Here is a 19,890-nt window from a genome sequence, read left to right on the forward strand (position 1 = left end):
GGAGCGGAGGGGAAGCAGACCCTGAGCAGGGCGCGGCAGCTGGAGCGGAGGGGAAGCAGACCCTGGGCAGGGCGCGGCAGCTGGAGCGGAGGGGAAGCAGACCCTGAGCAGGGCGCGGCAGCTGGAGCGGAGGGGAAGCAGACCCTGAGCAGGGCGCAGCAGCTGCAGGGCTCAGTCCCAGGACTAAGCTGAAGGCAGACGCTTACCCGACTGAGCCACCCAGGCGCCCCAACCGAAGGCTGTTTTGAGAAGGAAGGCCTCTCTAACAAATGAAGAGATTTTTAAGCATTTGTTTGGTGGTTCTAGGAGAGGGGAACCTTTTGCACATGCCCGACTCCAGATTCAATAGGACTTAGCTGCTGCTTCTACTTGGCTGAAAACCATCCTCTTTAACTGAGGGAAGAGAGAACCTTGATCATTTGTGTGTTTAACTTAGGCAAATCTGCATAAATGATGCTGTCTGAATTACAAAAAAATGCAGGAGGAACTTAGGGCAGGCAACACCAACTGCCTTCCGTTCCATCTCCATGGGCCCCTGTGTGACCCTGAGATGGGAGCAGGGCCCCTAGGACTCCTCAGGCCTGTCCCACCCCGCAGGCCTCTACAGCATGAGTCCCTGACCTGTTCCAGTGACGCAGCACCTACAGGGGAGAAGCAGGGATGTGCCGTTTCTGGTTAGGGGAAAGGCAGCGGGGCTGGAATAAAATGGTGCTCTCTGGACAGTACTGCAAGAACTTGTGATGTGTAAAAGAACTGATGCTGGTCTGGGAATGCTGAGGGTGTTCATGAGGACGGAAGCCCTTGTATGGCGGCCTGCTCAAACTTGCAGGCTCCAGCCGGCATGGTGAACTAGACTGGATGCTGCCCCGTGCAACCTTCTGCGGACTGAGTGAGACAACAACACATTTGCAGGACAGCATGTTACTTCGAATAATGCTGTCAATGCGTTTTGCAAACTGTAAAGTGTATCTACTTTTAAAATGGGATTTTAATGGGATTCTGCTGCTCAAGAGATTACTGTGGTGAAGCCAGTATTTTTTAAAAGAATAAAAAGGCCCATAAGAAAACAGGCAAAATGTCCAGATCAGGAAGTGTCCCAAGCCCCAACGTCTGCTGAGATGGGACTGATGAAGTTTTAATGAATGGAGGGAGTGGGAGAGGCTAGTGAAAACCATGAAGCTTTGTGGGCTAGCCTATAGAGAGATGTGCTAAAGGCCTGAATAGAGATGCTAAGTGCCCGAGTAGAGATGCGCTAGGTGTAAAATAATTTCTACACAGCTAATTAATAATTTCTGTAGTGATGACATGTTGACATATTCAGAAATACTGAGTTCAAGAGAATATATTATAACAATTAATTTCCTCCATTTCTTTGTGCTCTATCTAAGGTGACCACCAGAATATGCAAACTGACAAGGACGATCACACTGCTTCCATCAGTGCTAGGCAGATGCTCTCACCATCGCCAGTTCTGCCATTTTTACCGAGAGGATTAGCATTTGAAATTCTATGGAAAACTCCCCAATTTTAAGGCTCCCAAAGGTATTTCTTGCTCCTTCAGTGCCAACATTTCTTATCCCCTTAAACCTTCAAAGTTCACGGACCTCTGCTTTCCCCTCTCCTTGATGAGAACTAGTGAAGCTCTCACACCTGCCACATATTATGTCTTCCAGAGTGGACATTCCCATGTCCGTCTTCCCAAAACGTTAGAAGTCCCTGTTACCCATCTGACTGGGATGCCCGGGCTTGCTCACCACAGCGCCCCTGCTGGCCGTGCTCCCACCACGGAGACCTCAGGGTCATCACAGCCCCCCGCCGGCTGAGCACACACCACCAGTGTTCCTGCTGCCTCATGTCATCACACCTCCCGGCTGGCCACGCGCCCACCACAGAGTAATCCGGCTGCCTCGCGGTCATCACAGCCCCCAGATGACCGTGCTCCCACCACAGAGTGCTCCTGCAGCCTCGCGGCCATGACAGCCCCCCGCTGGCCGAGCTCCCATGAAAGACGTGTGACTCTAGAACTTGGGGGCACGCACTTGCACCTGCAGAGACTCAGACCCTCCTTCTTTCGAAGCTGATGTGGGAGATGCGGGCCCGGAAAACCTAGCAAGTATGGCAAGTGGACCCAAGAAGGGGCAAGATGCAGACTCTTGCCTTTAGCATCTCAGCTGCGAAGTCAAGCCTGAAGCCTGCCTCACCTGCACACCTTTTACAGGATAAGCTGCTAAATTCCCTCTATTGTCCAGGCAGCTGGGGTTGGGTTTCCACTTGCTGAAAGCTGAAAATCTCTGATAACGGCTGTAGACAAGCAGCTCAGAGCTTTTACTGGTGTCTGATATACAGCCGGCGGCGAGCGGAGCCAGCTCTCCGTAAAGTCCTCCACGCTCTGACCACGGTCTTATCTGTCCGCCAGGCTCCCAATCACTCCAGCCACGAAAGACCTCTCACCTCACAGACCTCCAGACCCTGGCCTCCACGCCTGCCACCGGCAGCCCATCCTGCGTCTCCTGCAATCCCACAAACTTTCCTTTTCCCGTCTTTCTAGTGAGTTTCTCGTCAATGCCCTAACCTCTCCTCTCCACTGGCCTCTGTCGTGCCCTAAGCGCATGGCACATCTGGCAAGGCAAGCCCAGGATGCTCCAGCCACCCACTTCCTGGTGGAAGTGACACAGGCGAGTGCGATGGGGAGGGAGGGCTGCGGCCCAGGCCGAGGACTGCAGGGACCCCTCCCAGCACTGGGGGCGGCTACCTGCCCTTGGCAGTTGAACGTGCCCCTCCCTTGACTCCCCGAGAGCCAGTGCCACCTGTTTCCCAGCCCCTGTGTCTGCCCAGAGCAGCCCTGGCTCTGACACGGAGCTCCCCCACCTGTGGTCACGCTGCCCTGGGCGGGATGGGCACCCGGGCATGCTCACAGAGCACAGCCGCCTGCGGGAGTGTGGCTGCACTCCATGCGCACGGGGCTGGGTGCTCACTGGGCCGCAGAACCAGCTCTCTTCTCTCCCAATCCTGTGGTCCTGGGAGCGCTCTGTGTCCGGAACCCTCGCTGTGGCTCCGGCTGCCAGGCCTGCTGCTCTCTCTTGCCACACTCAGGCGCCTCGGCCTCTCCCCCCTGTAGGCCTCCACACACATGATTTACATGGCCAGGAAGGCCATGCCCAGCGCTGCGCCCTCACCTTGCTCACTGCAGGGCTCCGGCGTACGGACTACTCACCATCTAGCTCATACGTCAATGTGTGCGCTACTGGCTCCGCTTCCCAGAGGAAGCAGCCCCAAGAGTCCTTCACCCCAGAGTCGAGGATGGGACAAACACAACATGGTGTCCGCCCCTGGCATGACTCGGCAGCTATCAGGGGCCCGGCAGTGACCTGTATACAGTCTGTGGAAAGGACAACTCTGCGTGTGATTCCATTTACAGGAGCGTGCACAGAGACAGAGTCACGCCGATGGAGCGCGGAGAAGCGGGACAGGGCAGTGGAGACTGGTGGGGCTGGGGCATCCTGTGAGACAAACGTTCTGGAGTTAGAGAGGGTGATAACTGTGCGACTTTACGAACAGACAGACAACCACTGAATTGTGCACCTTGAAACTGTGAATTTTTTGTGAACTCTATATCAAAAAAGCAAACTGTAGGAGAAAGGAGCACTACTTCTCAGGGGAGCGCCCCGGACCGTCCGGAACGCCTGCTCCTTTATCACCCTGCTCTCCCCGCTGCCCTGATCACCAGGGAGCTGGGTCGTTTCTGCCAGTGTGTGTCTGTCTGCCACGCGGGAATGCTAGAACCTTCTGTACAGTCACCTGCAGAGCCCTGAGCTGCTAAGAGCTCTGTGGCCAAATGGCCGTGTGCTCGGGAGGCAGAAGGCACCCGCGGGCACTGTGCCTATTAGAGATGGTCACTAATAAATATTTGCTTAATGAAAATATTAAGTGACTTTTCAAGAACTATTACTTCAAGAGGAACAAGCATAAAGCCTTTTCCTATTGACTTTACACACGCCGCAGTTTCCGTGGCATCCGCTAGAGCAAAGCTGGAAGACGAGAAAACTTGCCTTCAGGCTTTTCTTCTTCCCCTAAAGCTGGGCAATCACGGCAGCATCCCGAGCTACTGAGAGCAGGGAGCGGCAGATGGGAGTCAGTCCTGCCCTGGGTGCGGGCTGTGTCTGCGCTTCCTCTTCCCCCGCTCCCTCCGATGGCGCCTTTCTGCACAGTTTCTGTTGGCTTCTATTCTCTAATGCAGCTGCCAGTCTTCCGCATCTGCTCCACGGGGAGGAAGAGAAAGAGCCTGCACCACCCACGGCTCGAAGGGCAGCTCCCCACATTCATCCGGACGCCAGCACAAGCATCTGTGGGCCGCACTGACCCCCAGGATGCCCTCCTCTGGACCAGAACAACCTGAACCTTCTGCCCTTCCCTGTGCCCTGAGGAGCTCTGCAGACCAAACCCCAGGGCTGGCTCCCGGGACTCTGGCCAGCATCCGACAGCTTGGTGTAGGACAGGGGTCAGAATCCCTTTGCTGGAGGTGGCCAGAGACTGGGTATCTTTGGGTCCCTGTCCGGCCGCCCAGCTCTTCCACTGCCGTGGGGAATGGGGACACACTGTCCAGCGCCCCAGGGCATCACCCTGTCCTCCAGATTCTTCTCATGGCACAGGCACTGCCTTGGCTGGCCCTCAGGCCCAGCTTGGCCCAGCCATGATCATTTCCAGGGTTCTGAGGACCAGCCTCGCACTCGGGTTCTACACCCTTTCTAACTGTGGGTCCACCGCTCTTTCACGGAAACAACTGTGTAAATATTTGCTTTTCGTATCCATTACTTATGCAATTTACTTCTCCGTCTCCCATGAAATGAACTTTGTTCTCTGGACAACTTTGTTCCCTATGTTCCTGACCCGATTTTTAACTTCAAAGCAGCTTTCCCTTATGACCTTCTTTGTTAGGGACTGACCTGAACCCATCTGCCTGATGGAGAGGCCTTGTCAGGCTCATGGTCAGGCTCTTCTGGAAAATGGTCGCAGCTTCAGGGGGTCAGAGGGGACAGGGAAGCCCTGGTGCCCTCGCTGGACTGCACTGAGAGCCAGACCAGCCACCCGGGCTGTGGAGGTTGGCGTCACAGTGGGGACACAGTGGGCCCCCGGACGTCGTGTTCACACAGGGGCTGCCTTAACCATCCCAGCAAACCAAAGGCCCTCCGCACTGGTAATTACTCCTGAATGTTCCATGCTAAAGAACGAACGCTCTAACGCTCACAGGGCTTCGGAAACCACTCCAGAAGGAGGTGCCCGATGAGGGCATCCGAAAATGCTCACTAAGGCCCGCTGAGTCGGACACGAAGTGACGGGACCTTCTCACGCGGCACACGGGTTTGCAAAAGGGCCAGGTGCCACCCAGACACTCAAACAGTCACTCTCTGCTTCCCGATCCCCACACAGACCAATCTTCCCAGCTCTCGTCGACACCAGCTAAAACACTTCATCTGGCAGGACCCACGAAATAAACAGAGGCTGCCCAGTGGCCTGGCCCACGTCCCTAACCTGAGCCGCGGTCGGCCAGGAAATGCATCCCTAACACATACTCCTTACACTCCTATCCCTGACACACGGTTAGCCAGCTCACTGGCCCCTCACAGGTGGGACCTGCTAGCTTTCGAGGACCCCCCGGCCTCCCAGTCAGCCAGGCCCGTCCCTGCTGTGGCACTTCGAAGGTTCCATGAAAGTCGCTCCAGCCCCAGATCCCTCGGAAGTGCAAGCCGGCTGTGAGGCAGGGCAGCCCTGACCCACAGGCCACTCTCCCTTGAATAAAGGGCATCGAACTCTACTAAATTGCTGTGGTTCTGTCACTCTCCATTCAACAGCCAAGCCCTGCCTGCCGTACTTCTGCACTTGTCAGGCCCAAACGCTCCCTCCTCTGTCCCCGCAGTCCACCCTTCAAAACACAGCTCAAAGGGCCCTCTTGAAAACTAGATCGCTTTTGGTGGCTTAATTCTGTTCGTGGCACCAAACCGTAGGTCCCAGATGACAGGGCTCCTGCCCACGTCTCCAGCCACGTCTACGCACCGCACCCAGAGCGGGGTTTGTCTCAGCAGAACTGACATTTCAGGCTGCATCAGTCTCCACCGTGGGGGCCATCCTGGGCACTGTCAGGGGTCTACTGGCACCCCCGACCTCTACCCAAGAGATGCCAGGGGCCCCTCACGCCCAGTGTGACAACCAAAACTGTCTCCTGACACTGCCCAGTGTACCCCAGGGGCAAAATCATTCCTCCTGCCTCCGTACATCCTTCCAGTCTCGGACCCCACGGAGTCACTCATCCAGTGCACCAGACACTGCTAACGCTGCACAAGCCGGGCCTGGAAGGATCTGCTCCCCACTTGACCCCACCTGCTGCCCCTTCACCCAAGACACCCAGCCGCCCTCCACACCAACCCGCGCCCGCCTGGCCAGTGAAAAGCCGGGGTAGCACGAAACACTCATGTTTACCGAGTGCACACTAGGTACCCAGCCCTGCTGTAAAACACTGAAAATGTAGGAACGCATGTTTGATTTTTCTAACAAACCTGTGAGGCAGATCCCAGCGGTGTCCCCTCCTCACGGATAAGAACACTGAGCTGCCGAGCGTTTACAGAGCCTGGCTTCACCTCAGCTGCTGGGGGCCCGCGTGTGAAGGCAGGAAGCTGTACTCCGAAGCTCGCACTTTCCTTGGTTTGTGATGCCCAAAGGTCTCTGCCCGCCTCTTGCCTGGGATGGGCCCCCTGCCTACATGCTCCCAGAGCCCCTGGACCTCCCTGTCGGCGTACTCGTCACAATTCTGCAATGCTGTTTCTGGACTGGGTCTTAGTTTACATCTATAAACAGATACCCAAGGATGGACCTGCTTCATCTATTTTTTTAATTTTATTTTAAAGATTTTATTTATGTATCGACAGAGAGCAAGAGAGCCAGAGAGCACAAGCAGGGGGAGAGGGAGAGGGAGAGGCAGACTTCCCGCTGAGCAGGGAGCCCAATTCGGGACTTGATCTCAGGACCCTCAGATCATGATCTGAGCCAATGGCAGACACTTAACCAAAGGAGCCACCCAGGAGCCCCCATTTCTTCTTTTTGAAAACCCAGTATTATCTAACTCACACCCCCTCTTCTGCTGTACTGAAGGGAAGCCCAATCTTCTTCACTTGGGGGGCTCCCTGCCCCACGGCCTGGGGTCACTTGAAGGCCAGAGGGGTCTTGGGCAGGGAACAGGTGTGTGGATGCTCTAGCTCCAGGAGAACGTCTGTCACCAAGGGAACCTCCGTTCCCCTCCTGTTCCAGGACAGCTGGCATTCTTTCCTCAAAGCGCCTCGGTTTTCACAGGCCCTAAGATGTCTTTGGCAACCCTGGAGTCTTCCTTTTCTGCATAACCTCCAGAGCGAAAGGGGGACAAGGCTGGCTCTGAAGCGACCAGAGCACAAAGAGCCCTTGTTGTCAAGCTTTGGGCGTAGTCAGGAAGACAAAGGACAAGCAGCACAAGGGGCCTGCACAGTCCCCACGGCCATGTTGCCTACTCCTAATGGCCCTCTGGTGCGGGCCGCCGGGGGACCTTTGGAATATTGGGGTTTGTACGTACAGTTCACATCCAGAGCAAAACATTAAAGAGTTGCTTTCTCTAACGGGACGTAGGGTCTCTCTCTGACCCTCCCCCTTCCCAGCACTGGCCCCCCAGACGCGCTAGATTCCAGACAGCTTGGCCTTCTGGTTCTTGGGCTTGCCAACCTCGGTCTGGCCTCAGAACCTGCACTCTGGCTTGTCCCCGCTCCAGAACCATCCTCCCAGACTGGGAGTGCCTTAACTGGCACTCATCACCGCCTGAAACTGCCTCCTTTAATTCTGTGGACTCCCACAGCGCTCTCCCTGCTGAAATGTTTTCCTCAGAGCAGAGGCCACAGGGCACCTCCTCCCTCTGTGAGCCTATGAGAAAAAGCAGGGGCACTGCAATTAAAGTGAAGATAAACCTGTATGATGAAAATCCTCATTGTGAAATCCTAATTGCAAACCTCTGAAAACTAATTTATCCTCTAACAGTCATTGCCACATACGATCTGGAGAACTGTAACATCCTTTAGTGGGAAGGGACATTAAAGGCTTTGCCCCAATCACTCATTTTAATGATAGGGAAGCAGACCAAGAGAGGGGAAGTAAGTTGAGAAATTTCATGAAGCAAGTCAGTTAAAAACAAAACAAAACTCTCCATTAAGCTTTAGGCACCAATCTGCTCCAGGCCTGCCCTGAGGGGCTTCCGTAGCAGAGAGCAGACAAAAAGAACACAACTAAGCATTTGACGGGACTGCTGCAGCCCAAGTGCTGAGAAGGACGAGGAGGATGGGACACGGAATGCTGGGAGCCGAGGGGGGGCCCCCGGAGAGCAGGGCCCACCTGGAGGAGGAGGGAGCGCTGGCCTGTTTGATGCCCGCTGGGCCTGGAAACCCTCCCCGGCCCCTCAGCTTAATGGGACCCTCCTTTGCACTCAGGATTCCAGGCAAATGTCACTTAATTAGGGAGGCCTCCCCGGAGCTCTTACCCCAAACAGCCCCTAACCTGGTTAAGTCATGCACACGGCCTGTGTCACAGCAGACATCCCTGCATTCTTGCTCTCTCCGCCCCACGGCAATGCAAGCGGCACACAGACCTGACCTCGGTTCTCCATGCTGAGTCCCCAAGCCTAGGGGGCTCCTCATACAGAGAGCACCGGTGACCACAGGTGTAAAAGACGGGCGCGCACAGAGCAGCCCAGCAGCCCCTGGAGCGCTTTCTCTCCACCGTCCTGCCCCCCTGCTCCTGCCCCCGTGCTCCTGCCCCCGTGCCGGTTCCTAAGCGGGGTTCCCCACCGCCCCCCCCAAACAACCCCAGGGGCTGGTGGGGGCGCATGAGGACAGCCGCATCCAGGCGGGGCCAGGGCACCGGCCTGGGGCTGGGTCCTGCGCTCCCACCGTCCCCACCTCCCCGCGCCCCCGCGGGCCTCAGGCCCTGCTGCTGCCTTTCCGCGCGCGCACAGGCCCCTGCGCGCCAGCCCGTCCGTTTGGGCGCGCGGTCCCGGCGGCCGGGTGGCCCCCCCAGATACCCCGCGCTCACATCGCGGATGCTCGGCCGGCGCCTGCACCTACCGGATGCGCTCCGCCGTGACGGCGTTGCCCGTGTGCCGCCGCAGCACCGCCAGGAACAGGAGCCGCATGCCGCCGCTGTCCCCGCCAGGGCCCAGCCATGGACTGCCCGCGGCCGCCGCCGACCAGGCCCGGGGGCGGGAGCGCGGACCGAGGGGGAGGGGCGGGGACACGGAGGAGCCTGAGAAGGGGACGGGGCGGGAGCCTGGGCAGCGGCGGGCGGTGGCACTGGGTCGGTCCCGCCCGCCGCTCCCAAGGCCGCGCCCGCACTCGCTGGTTCTGGAACGGGGTTCCGGCGCGTGGGGAGCTGGGGGCAGGAGGAGACGCGAGACAGCTCCCACGGGATCAGCACCAGGGTTCCCGGGGTTCCCGCCCATGGGAGCCAGAAGAGATCACTGGTGGACTCTCAAGGCTCCAAGGGAGAGGGTGGGTCCACTCCCATGGGGACCAGGCCGTAGCTCCACTCCCACGGGGACTAGCGCCAAAGGTAATTTGGGTCCCCTCCCACAGGGACCAGCAGCAGGGGTGACTGCAGAGGCCCCCCTCGGGAACCACCGATGGCCTTCCATTCACACCAGGGTGGTCAGAGTCTGCCCCCCAGGTATCAGGACCAGGGTCTTGAAAAACCAGAGATGTGTCCAACTTAAGTCAGCATTTCCACAATGCACAAGCTGGATCGGAGGAGGAGCTGTCCACTCTACATTTGCGAAAAGATACACGGGGCCTATGAAGATTCCTAAGTTTGTCTGAGTCCAAGTTGACTCCCGTGGAGCAGTACTAAACTGGAAACGGTTGGCAGGAGAGGGGGCAGGTAGAGGAAGGGCCTTCACACAAAAGATGCCAGAGCAAAAAAAGTGTGTTATTTAGGTGGCTCCCGCTGAAAGCCGGGTCGGCTGTTTGTGATTGGTTGTGCTGACATGTCAACTTCCTAACCGTCACCTTGAGGCACTGGCAGAGTTCTTTCTCTGCCTGAGTACAGCAGCACCCAGTGTTAGAGCCCCATCAGTCTGGGGGCCTCCCGTTCAGTCTAACAGCCCGGGCCTGGACTCTTCAGTGCACCACAGCGCTGACGGGCTCACTTCGCCGCCTCCACCATCTCCAACTGAATGTGAAGGAGAAACTGACGTTTATGTCTGGCTGCACGGTCACTATGGACCCAGGCTTCTAAGTCCAGCATCCCAGTGTCTGGCCTCTGTTCTCAACACAGCCATGAGGCGCAGCATGCCTGCCGCAGTCCCAGCCATCACGTTCACATTCCAGGCAAGGAGCAAGGCCCGGCACAAGGGTGCACCCAAAATGGTGCACTGAAGAGCTCTTCCTGGCATGTGACACAGCCAAGGCCTTTCTCTTAAGGTGTACGTGACCACATCTTCCGTCCCCACAGCCAGGCGCTACAGTCTGTCAGCTGGGCGCACTGCCGCCCCGGGGCAAGTGGCAGTCACTGAGAACACGGTTCTAGGGATTTGGACGTGGACATCTCTTCTTCGAGCCAACCACTCTACTCACTAATTGGCCCATTTCAGAAGTGAGTGTGTGTGTGAAGGCCCGGCCTCCCACACAGGGGACTACTTCTTCCCCACTTCTACAGCCGGGGCTCTCTGACCCCAGACGGTCCCATTCTGCGTAACCGGCAGCAGCCAGCCCTTCCCTCCGCCTGGGTCTTCACATGGGCTCCAACTTCCAGGGCCTTGGGAAGAGGTTGTGGAGAGAAGGCACTCAGTAGATGTTTGTGGAGGGACCTCCCCGAATAAGGCACTGCTGTGAAATTTTATTCCTATGATAATGCAGTCCTGATGCTTTAACGGAAGTCAGCACTGCAACAGGATTTGCTGTAGAAATTCACTTTTATTGGATTTTTCTGGAATACACCTGCTCTGTAAGGTAAGAGGTTCTGACAGATCTTTGAGGGCCCATTACTTTATTCATTCATTGCTTCAGTTTACCCATTTATAAGACAAAAAAGACAGTATATAGTATCATAGCTAATTAGTTCGTTTTGGTGAAGTCTTTTATGACTCTCCCAAGTAGGTAATAGAAAAGGGTACAAAGACAAATGTGTTACTGTGGGATAATATGGAAATAATTACGGGGGGTGGGTGGCAACTAGAACAGAAAAGGTTGTAAGCATCTCAGTATTTCTCTAGATGGTTCTAACACAAGGGTCTTAAAATATATGTAAAGCAAAATCTGCTTTTTCTTTCATCACAGTGTTTGCTCAGACTATTTCTCTAGTTCACGGCACCACGGAAAATGAAAGCTTATTATCTCCCCGGCATAAAAGTGATAGCATTTCAGGGGAGAGCACCCTGGGCATATTGAATTTAGAAACGGCTTATGATAAAAAATCAGCACCTGACATCTTTTTTTCCCCTTTTTTTTGCCTTCATGACATTAACAAGTGGCGCACGCTCCTTTGCTTTTTCTAGCAGATTCCGATCTCTGGACCATTACTCTTCCCCACCATAGTGCTGAGAGCTACAGACATGCTGAGGGTGAAGGAGAGAGAGAGGCGCAGAGCGCTTTCTAAAGACAGAGACAGAGACAGAAGCAGAGGCAGAGACAGAGGCAGAGACAGAGACGAGACAGAGACAGAACTGCCGCACTCTCTCCTCCGCCCTTCGTTGACAGCACGCGGACGTGACCACACACAAGAGCGAGCTGTTGGTCTAAAGTAACTAGTTTCTTCCAGCCTTGCTTAGGGAACATGGTCACTAGTCAACCAGAACTAAACAATTTTCCCTTTGAGCTTTCAGCAAAAAAGCGGGCCTTCCTTCCCACTGCTGTGCTGAATGTGGGGCATACGGGGTTCTTAACTCACAACCCAGAGCTCTCATCACTGCCAAATGGGCCGGGACGCCTGACAGCTCTGGTGCAGCTCACTTCGCCGCCTCCACCATCTCCACCTGAATGTGAAGGAGAAACGGACCCAGGCTTCCAAGTCCAGCATCCCAGTGTCTGGCCTCTGTTCTCAACATGCCATAAGGTGCAGCACAGTTCTAATAATGCGAGAGACAAAGGTCCCATCGTTGCGCAGAAGAGGTTGGCTAGAAGGAAGATACAGGAACAACCTGTTGTACGTGCTGACCCGTACCTACTCTTTTAAACTTCTCTCTCTCTCTCTCTCTCTCTCTTTTTTTTTAAAGATTTAACTTGAGAGAGTGAGCGAGTACATGACCAGGGGAAGGGGCAGAGGGAGGAAGAGGAAATCTCAAGGCAATTCCCCACGGAGCACAGAGCCTGATGCAGGGCTCGATCTCACCACTCTGAGATCATGACCTGAGCCCAAATCAAGAGTCAGACGCTCAACCGACTGAGCCCCCCAGGTGCTACTTTTTCATTTATTTTTATTAAACACTCACATATGATTAACACATACAGATAAAACAGAATTTAAACACCACACGGAATCCCACTGCCCTCAAGACTTTGGTCTCGAGTTTTTCCAGACTGGATGGATGGATGGAACCGCGGCGCCCATCACGCAGCTGGCGGCGTCCTGCGCACTCTGCGGCAACCCTCCGTGAGTCCTCCCTCCAGCCCTGGGGCAGGTACCACTGCTGTCAGCACTTCACAGACGGAGAAACGGAGATTCGAGAAGGTGTACGTCTCCCAAAGCGGCGCGGACAGTGCGGCCTCTGCGGTCCTTCAGCTCTGCTCTACAGACCAGGGCACAGCACCTTGTCGGTGACAGCTTGCATTGCTTTGTGTCTGTCACTTTGTTACTAAAAGTAAAAATGCTTTATATGGATCTTTTGTCATTGTTATTATTTGCTCTTCTTTTCAGACTTAATCATCACGGTAGGCATTTTTTCCTCCTTTGGTGAGTAAAGTGACAGACGTTTATTTATAAGCAAGGACACAGACAAAGCTCTCAGGAGTGAGGGGTCCCGACAGGGCTGCCCGCGGCAGGCAATGTTCGAACATGCCCCCAAGAGCGCCAGCCTCCTGATGGGCGCCTTCTTCCAGGTACTCAATCAAATGCCCGTCCAGACGATGAAGTGAAGAGAATTTTAAATTACATTTCCAAATCCATCGCTCTTAGAATAAGGAGGTCGTCCAGGGTGAGTCTTACCCAGTCACTGAAAGGCGCTGGAAGCTCCTTGATGTCTCCTGGCCTCCGCCGTCCGGGAGCCTCTGCTGCTAGAACTGGGGCCAAAGGCGGCCGGGTGCATGGAGCGCCGGGGGGCTTTCCCGGCTGAGAGCAGCCCCAGGTGCCAGCCAGCAGGAAGCGGCCCCTCTACTCCCCACCTCACAGAGCTATGTTCGGCCACAATCACAGGAGCCACAAAGAAGTCCAGATGGGGCCTCGGCCCGGCCCGCACCTTCACTTCTGCTCTGAGACCCGGAGCTGGGAACCACTCGGTCATGCTCCGCCCCGAGGCTCACACAGCTGTGAGCGGACACACCCCGGTCTTGCCTGAGCCCCACAAAGCTGTGGCAATTTGTTTTGTAACCGTAGAAATGAACACGATGTATCTTGAATGTGTTTCCACCTCAGAATCTGGTATCATCTGAGTGTACCCATGCACTATAATCAATGCCTTGCTGTTTCCCATCTTTTGGCTATTTTAAGTAACCCAGCCATGAACATTTTTTTTTTAAGATTTTATTTATTTATTTGACACAGAGAGAGAGAGCACAAGTAGACAGAGCAGCAGGCAGAGAGAATGGGGGAAGCAGGCTCCCTGCTGAGCAGAGAGCCCGATGTGGGACTCGATCCCAGCACCCTGGGATCATGACCTGAGCCGAAGGCAGAGGTTTAACCCACTGAGCCACCCAGTTGTCCCTGCCGTGAACATTTTATACTAAGTCTCTGCACACATTTCTAAATTCCCAACAGTGGCGCTGCACATTCAGAGTGTGGACAAATGTGGTTTTGATATGCACAGCCCACTGCTAGAACCCTCATACGGAATCTACCAGTTCATTGACCGCTTACAAGTACGCTCACTTCACTGCCCGACAATTGCCAACAAGGACTATTTTTCAGTTCAAGTGACGTGTCCCCTCTTTTTGCATTTTTACGTTACTGGCGTGATTTGGCTTTGTTTCCCCCGAAGGACACTGCCCCCATGTGTGCGCATCGCACGTATATGACTGCTTGCACTAGCTGGAACTTCTCCACTTGCAAAGGACTGAAAGTCACAACTGCTTAACCAGAAAGGAAGTCATGGGCTCACAACTGAAATGTCCAGGAAATAAAGCTACTTTAGGTGATGGGCAGAACCTGGACCCAGAATATGCCTTTTTCAAACAAGGTCTTTCTCTCTCCATCCCTACCTTTTTCTGAGTTGTTTCATTCCTAAGTTTTACAAGATGGCCCATGTCAACTCTAGGCTTGTATCTTTAGAATTACAACGTGAGCAGAAAGAACAGTTCAGGGCGCCTGGGTGGCTCAGTGGGTTAAAGCCCCTGCCTTCGGCTCAGGTCATGATCTCAGGGTCCTGGGATCGAGCCCCACATCGGGCTCTCTGCTCAGCAGGGAGCCTGCTTCCCTCCTCTCTCTGCCTGCCTCTCTGCCTGCTTGTGATCTCCCTCTCTCTGTCAAATAAATAAACAAAATCTTTAAAAATATGAGCTCAAAATTCAGAATCAAAAAAAAAAAAAGGAATAGTTCATTCCTGGCTCTCCAGAGTAAGACAAGGGACTGGCTATGATTAGACCAAACTGTGTCACGGACCCATCTTTGAGCCAATCACGGTACTCTACTCGACAGACGGTATCTGGCCACTGGATGGGCTTCGGTCACATGACCATGACCAGAGCCAGCTCAGGGGCCAGCCGGGCCTGCCTGCACCACCCCAGGAGCCGAAAAGCACGTGTCTGTGGCAGAAGGAATGCTGAGCAGCACCAGAGGAGCGCTCTCTTCTACCACGCCCATCTACTTGGCCAGCGTTACTTACTGGATGTTTACCCAAGACTTCCCATAAGAGTCCTAAGAACTTCTAAAACAAAGATATTAACTTTGTCGTACATATTTCAAATATTTTTTAAGTTTGCTGCCAAACCTTTTTTAGGCAAATAAGTTTTAAGTCTTTACGTAGCCAAATTAATTAATGTTTTCTGTTATGGCTTATGGCTTTGGTGTTAGGCTTAGGAAAGCATTTCCTGCCCTGAGGTTTTCTATTTGCCAATAGTTTCGTGTCACGCTTTTGATATTTTTTATTTTCATGTGGTAATATTTGACCCATCTGGAACTTATGCTGGTCTGAAACACAAAGCCTGTTTCTCCCGTGCGTACAGTGGCTCACCCCACCAGAATTCACTGGATAATCCCTTCTTTTCTCCATGCGTCGGACACGCTGTGTCGTTTCACACACGCTTTAGTGCTCGCTCGGAGTTCACCTCCACAGACCTCTTCTGCAAGGCCCAATCCAAAAGCGAACAGGCTGCAGCGGCCGACTGTCGTAGGACTACAGCACAGACGGAGACGTTTACCCGGAACTGTGAGGAAGAGAGTCGAGAGGGAACGGGCAGGTGCCGCCCCACGCCTCGCACTTTTTCAAACGGAAGGAAGCCAAGGTGCCATTTCGATCGCCTGCCCTCTCTCGTCCCTCCCCCTTTCTGCCGGTGAAGGCCTGCCTGGTGCAGATGTCTCACTGTCCAAGCCCAGGAGAAAAGGAACCCAAGAAGCAGAGGGTGCTACGCACAAGGGTCAAAGAAAATGAGTGTTTGAAAACCGCAAACCCAAACCCATCTTCTGGGCCACACTCCCCTCCCCTGCAAACATAAAACACAAGTCATTCTGAGAGCCGAGTTAATTCACACAACAGCAGGTTAATGGGACTCTGTTTTGGGCTCCAGAAAGTAAGGCCTGACTCCGTCCCACAGACCGACTGTTCATACTTCTCGTGTTTTCTGCTTCTACCTACGTGCTCTGCCGACAGAACTGTCACAACAGGGGCTCCCAGAGATAAAGAGAACTTATAACAACTCCGCACCTGAAGAGTCAAGAGACTGAGGGGAGGGCCTGCCTCTAATGCAGCTCAGGCCTCACACCGTGGCCTGGCGCGTAGAGATGATCTAGGCCTGCCGCGGTCCCTAGGACAGAACTGCAGGAGCTGAAAAGCAGAAGCTTCAGCCACGAGTACGGACACTGAGCGGTCATGACGTGGGCAGAGGGCTGGTGAGTGATGCGCAGATGGCAGAGGACGTCCGTAACGGGCACTTGTGAACCCATGTTTTGAGGAAGCAGAAACTATGAGTAAGCAGACGTAGCTGTAGGGGACAGCCAGCGATGAGCCCTGCAGATGTGAAATGAGAAGCAGAAATACCATGAAAAAGTCGACAGCCCCTGAAATGTCCTCGGTCCCTACTGGTTTCTGAATTCACTCCATCAGAGAGCATCTCCTCTGGGCTCCGCACTGAGCAGGGACAGGGTGGTGACGGAGAAGGGTCCTGCGTCAGAGCAAACGGTGCATTCCGGTCCACGCCACAAGCGACCCTGCAGTAAGGTCCTCTTGCCCAGAAGGCCCCTGAGGTGAAAAGACTGCCCACAAACTGTACTTTGTAAGACAACGCTGCCTATCGTCCAGATGCCAGCGGTATGAGTTAGGTCATTTACTTATTTATTTGAGCTGTAAGGAGACTCCCATGATTGCTTTTAGGAACAGAGGCATCTTCCAAGTATACACCGTAAGGTGGTGAGAGTCAACTTCTATCAATGCTTTCAGCGTTATCATGGTTGGAGCTTAGCACAGGGGCTCCAAACACACTGATCGCAAGGGCCAGGCAGAAACTCTAAAAGCAAATTGGAGTGTGAGGAAAAAAATCAGGCTGCCCTCTCTTATTTTCCTGCTTTTTGATACAACCATGACACGTGGCTTTTGGCTTCAACTAACAGAGAACCCGACACAGTGATCTTTACTAACTTCTCCCTGATTCCCTACTGCGCCATCCACATCCTCAACTGGTTCATCTTGTGACTGTGAGACAGCTGCCAGCAGCAATCAGGCCCCTGGGCTTCCGAACTCATGCCCTGTTTGGATGAGTGTCTCCCTTGCAGTCATGGAACAAGAGTCCTTTCTTTTAGCCTGACTGGGCCAATTCATGTCATCTGTGCTCTGCCGGGCCCTGGGGGGATGTCATGTCTTGAATGGTTACAGTCTGGGTTTCCAAACCAGACACTGTGAAGAGGCATGAGAGACTAGCATTGTTCTTGAATATTCAGATCGAGAAACGCCGATGAAGTTAGCTTCTCCTGAGCTGCGTGGGTAGCTGGGGGGAGCAACGCGGGGAGACAAATCGAGAGTAGGCAGCCGAGCGAAATCAGGATTCAGTTTGGAAAGAGAGGAGGGTGTGCACTCCACGTTAGTAAAAGGCAGGCAGCACAGTCGGACGGAACTTCCTGCAACAGTGGGGTGATCTATACTGTGCTGTTCACCACGGTAGCCGCCAGTCGCAGGAGGCTATTGGGTACTTGAAATGCAGCTGCTGTGATAGAGGCACAGAACTTTTCCTTTCATTAAACTTGTACTAATTTAAGTTCAAATGGCCACACGTGGCTAGTGGCTACCGCACCAGACAGTGCAGAGAGAGAAAATTTCTCTGCGGTAAGAAAGCAAGACAACAGAGAGTGAGCGGGATTTAAGCTGGAAACCGTACGGCCCACATCAGACAGTGGCCGCTACCTGGTGTTAGGTTATGGCCCCCAGAGAAGACAGGTGTGCTTTCATCTGATGCTGCCTAACAAGCCTGCCCTGAACTTACTGGTTTAAAATAACAAGTATTCTGCCATCTGGGCGGAGGCTCGGCTGGGCAGTTTCTGCTGGTCTTGCTGCTGGTGACTCGTGTGGCTTCCTTCAGCGGGGAGGTTGGTTGAGGTCATGGGGAACTTCTCTCGACATAGTTGCAGGCTCTTCTTCGACACGTGGTCACTCCAGCAAGGTACCTGGACTTTTTATGTGGGGGTTCAGGGCTTCCGAGGCACAAAAGTAGAAGCTACCAGCCCTTGCTAAGGTTCAGGTTCAGACCTGACCCAGGGATACTCCACCACATTCTCTCTACCTAAGCAAGTCGTAAGCCCACAACGTTTTCGTTTTTTGTTTTTTTTTTTTAAGATTTTATTTAATTATTTGTGTGAGAGAGAGAGAATGAGGAGAGAGATCAGAGGGAGCAGTAGACTCCCCACCAAGCAGGGAGCCCGATGTGGCACTCGATCCCAGGATTTGAGGGTCACAACCCAAGCCGAAGGCAGTCATTTAACCAACTGAGCCACCCAGGTGCCTATCCACAGCTGTTTTGTTTTGTTTTAAAAATTTTATTTATTTGACAGATCACAAGTAGGTAGAGAGGCAGGCGGGGGCGGGCGGGGGAAGCAGGCTCCCTGCTGAGCGGAGAGCCAGACGCGGGCTAGATCCCAGGACCCTAAGATCATGACCTGAGGTGAAGGCAGAGGCTTTAATCCACGGAGCCACCCAGGCGCCCCTCCACAGCGGTTCTTAATCCCTTCCACATTCTCTTTACAAAAGCAAGTCAAAAGCCCAGAGCAGTTTTTAAAATACACTGCAACCAAACCGAAACATTTCTTCCCCCAGGACTGATTTTGCGACTTCATGGTGTCAGAGACAGCAGGGTATGTATACCGGACTTCCTACCCCAGGACCAGGAACTGCTCACGGTGCCTCAGGGTACACCCCTAACTCCGTAACTGCCACACCCACGTCATTCCATTAGCTCTACACTCCTCAGCTGAGATAACCCGACTGAGTTCCTCTGGGCTCCTCCAAGACGGCCCATCTGCGCTGAACAGAGCTTCGTACTAAACCATCGCGCGAACCAACAAATCGCTTCACTTTCACCCCGTTTACTCTGCACTTTGCCGCAGACTGTCAGTTTCATCAGTCTTTTAACAAACACTTGTGGAGGTTCTGTCTCCTGTTCCAGCCAGAACATGGGAGAAGCACTGCATTGTACCAGGGATTGAGCAAAACCCTTTACTTAAGACTGAGCTCTACTGCCTACCAGGTGTGTGATCTTACAGGGTTTGCCTTTCTTCGGTTAAATTAGGAAACCAATGTACGCTTTAAACATCAGTTATAAAAATAAAATAAAAATAAAAAAATAAACACCAGTTATGTCTCATAAAAATTACCACTTAAAAAATCAACAAATATTCACTCAGTTCAAATCCGCATGTAGTTCCTGTCGGCAGGGGTTGTGCTAGATTATGGGAACACAGTAACGGACAAACAAAATCACAGCTCTCCCAGGTCTGAAGACAGATATTAAGTCGATTCACAAAACACAGGATCATACGTGAACGTGCTGCTGTGAAGAAATCGTGTGGGCACCCTAATGACGCAGGAAAAGCTTCCGCCCTGTTCTGGAAGGATCAACTAAGCTGACAGCTGAGGACGATCTGCGCCTCAATGGACCGGGAGGGAAGGTCCTCTTCTGGCATCCCAGGAGTCCGTCTTTAAATGCCTATTAAGTACCTACTGCGCGCTGGGCTGCCGCCACCACCAGGTGGGGATCGGTCTATGGGTCACTCGTTTAGGAAAATAAACAGGAGAACACGCGCTCCTTGGAGGAAGGACTTCTTACCTACCTGGCAAGCCGACCCCTCGGGTCACGGCTGGCCTCGAGGACAGAGGGAAGAAGCAATGGTTTCGCAGTAGCCCCAGCATTCCCATGCGGGGCCCCCGTCACTGCACCGCGCTCCGGCCACTTCTCAGGGACACGGTCACTGCACCGCGCGCCGGCCACTTCTCAGGGACACGGTCACTGCACCGCGCGCCGGCCACCGCCGCGGAGCTATGGGCCG

At 53.9% G+C, this 19,890-nt stretch overlaps 1 protein-coding gene across 4 annotated transcripts in view; it reads right to left on the reverse strand.

The window, feature by feature from the left end:
* GLT1D1 (glycosyltransferase 1 domain containing 1) overlaps positions 1–9,564 on the reverse strand; it is a 91,132-nt gene extending 81,568 nt beyond the window's left edge. Inside the window, exon 1 of one of the 4 annotated variants that reach the window (XM_059408188.1) lies at positions 9,129–9,564. In XM_059408188.1, the coding sequence (XP_059264171.1) occupies positions 9,129–9,502 (374 nt within the window). In that variant the 5' untranslated portion in view covers positions 9,503–9,564. The remainder of the gene's footprint in view (positions 1–9,128) is intronic. The other 3 variants (XM_059408189.1, XM_059408186.1, XM_059408190.1) reach the window with 3 other exon arrangements.
* Positions 9,565–19,890: the final 10,326 nt, after the last annotated feature.

This window comes from Mustela nigripes, chromosome 8 (genome assembly GCF_022355385.1).
Source record: "Mustela nigripes isolate SB6536 chromosome 8, MUSNIG.SB6536, whole genome shotgun sequence".
Lineage (NCBI taxonomy): Eukaryota > Metazoa > Chordata > Mammalia > Carnivora > Mustelidae > Mustela > Mustela nigripes.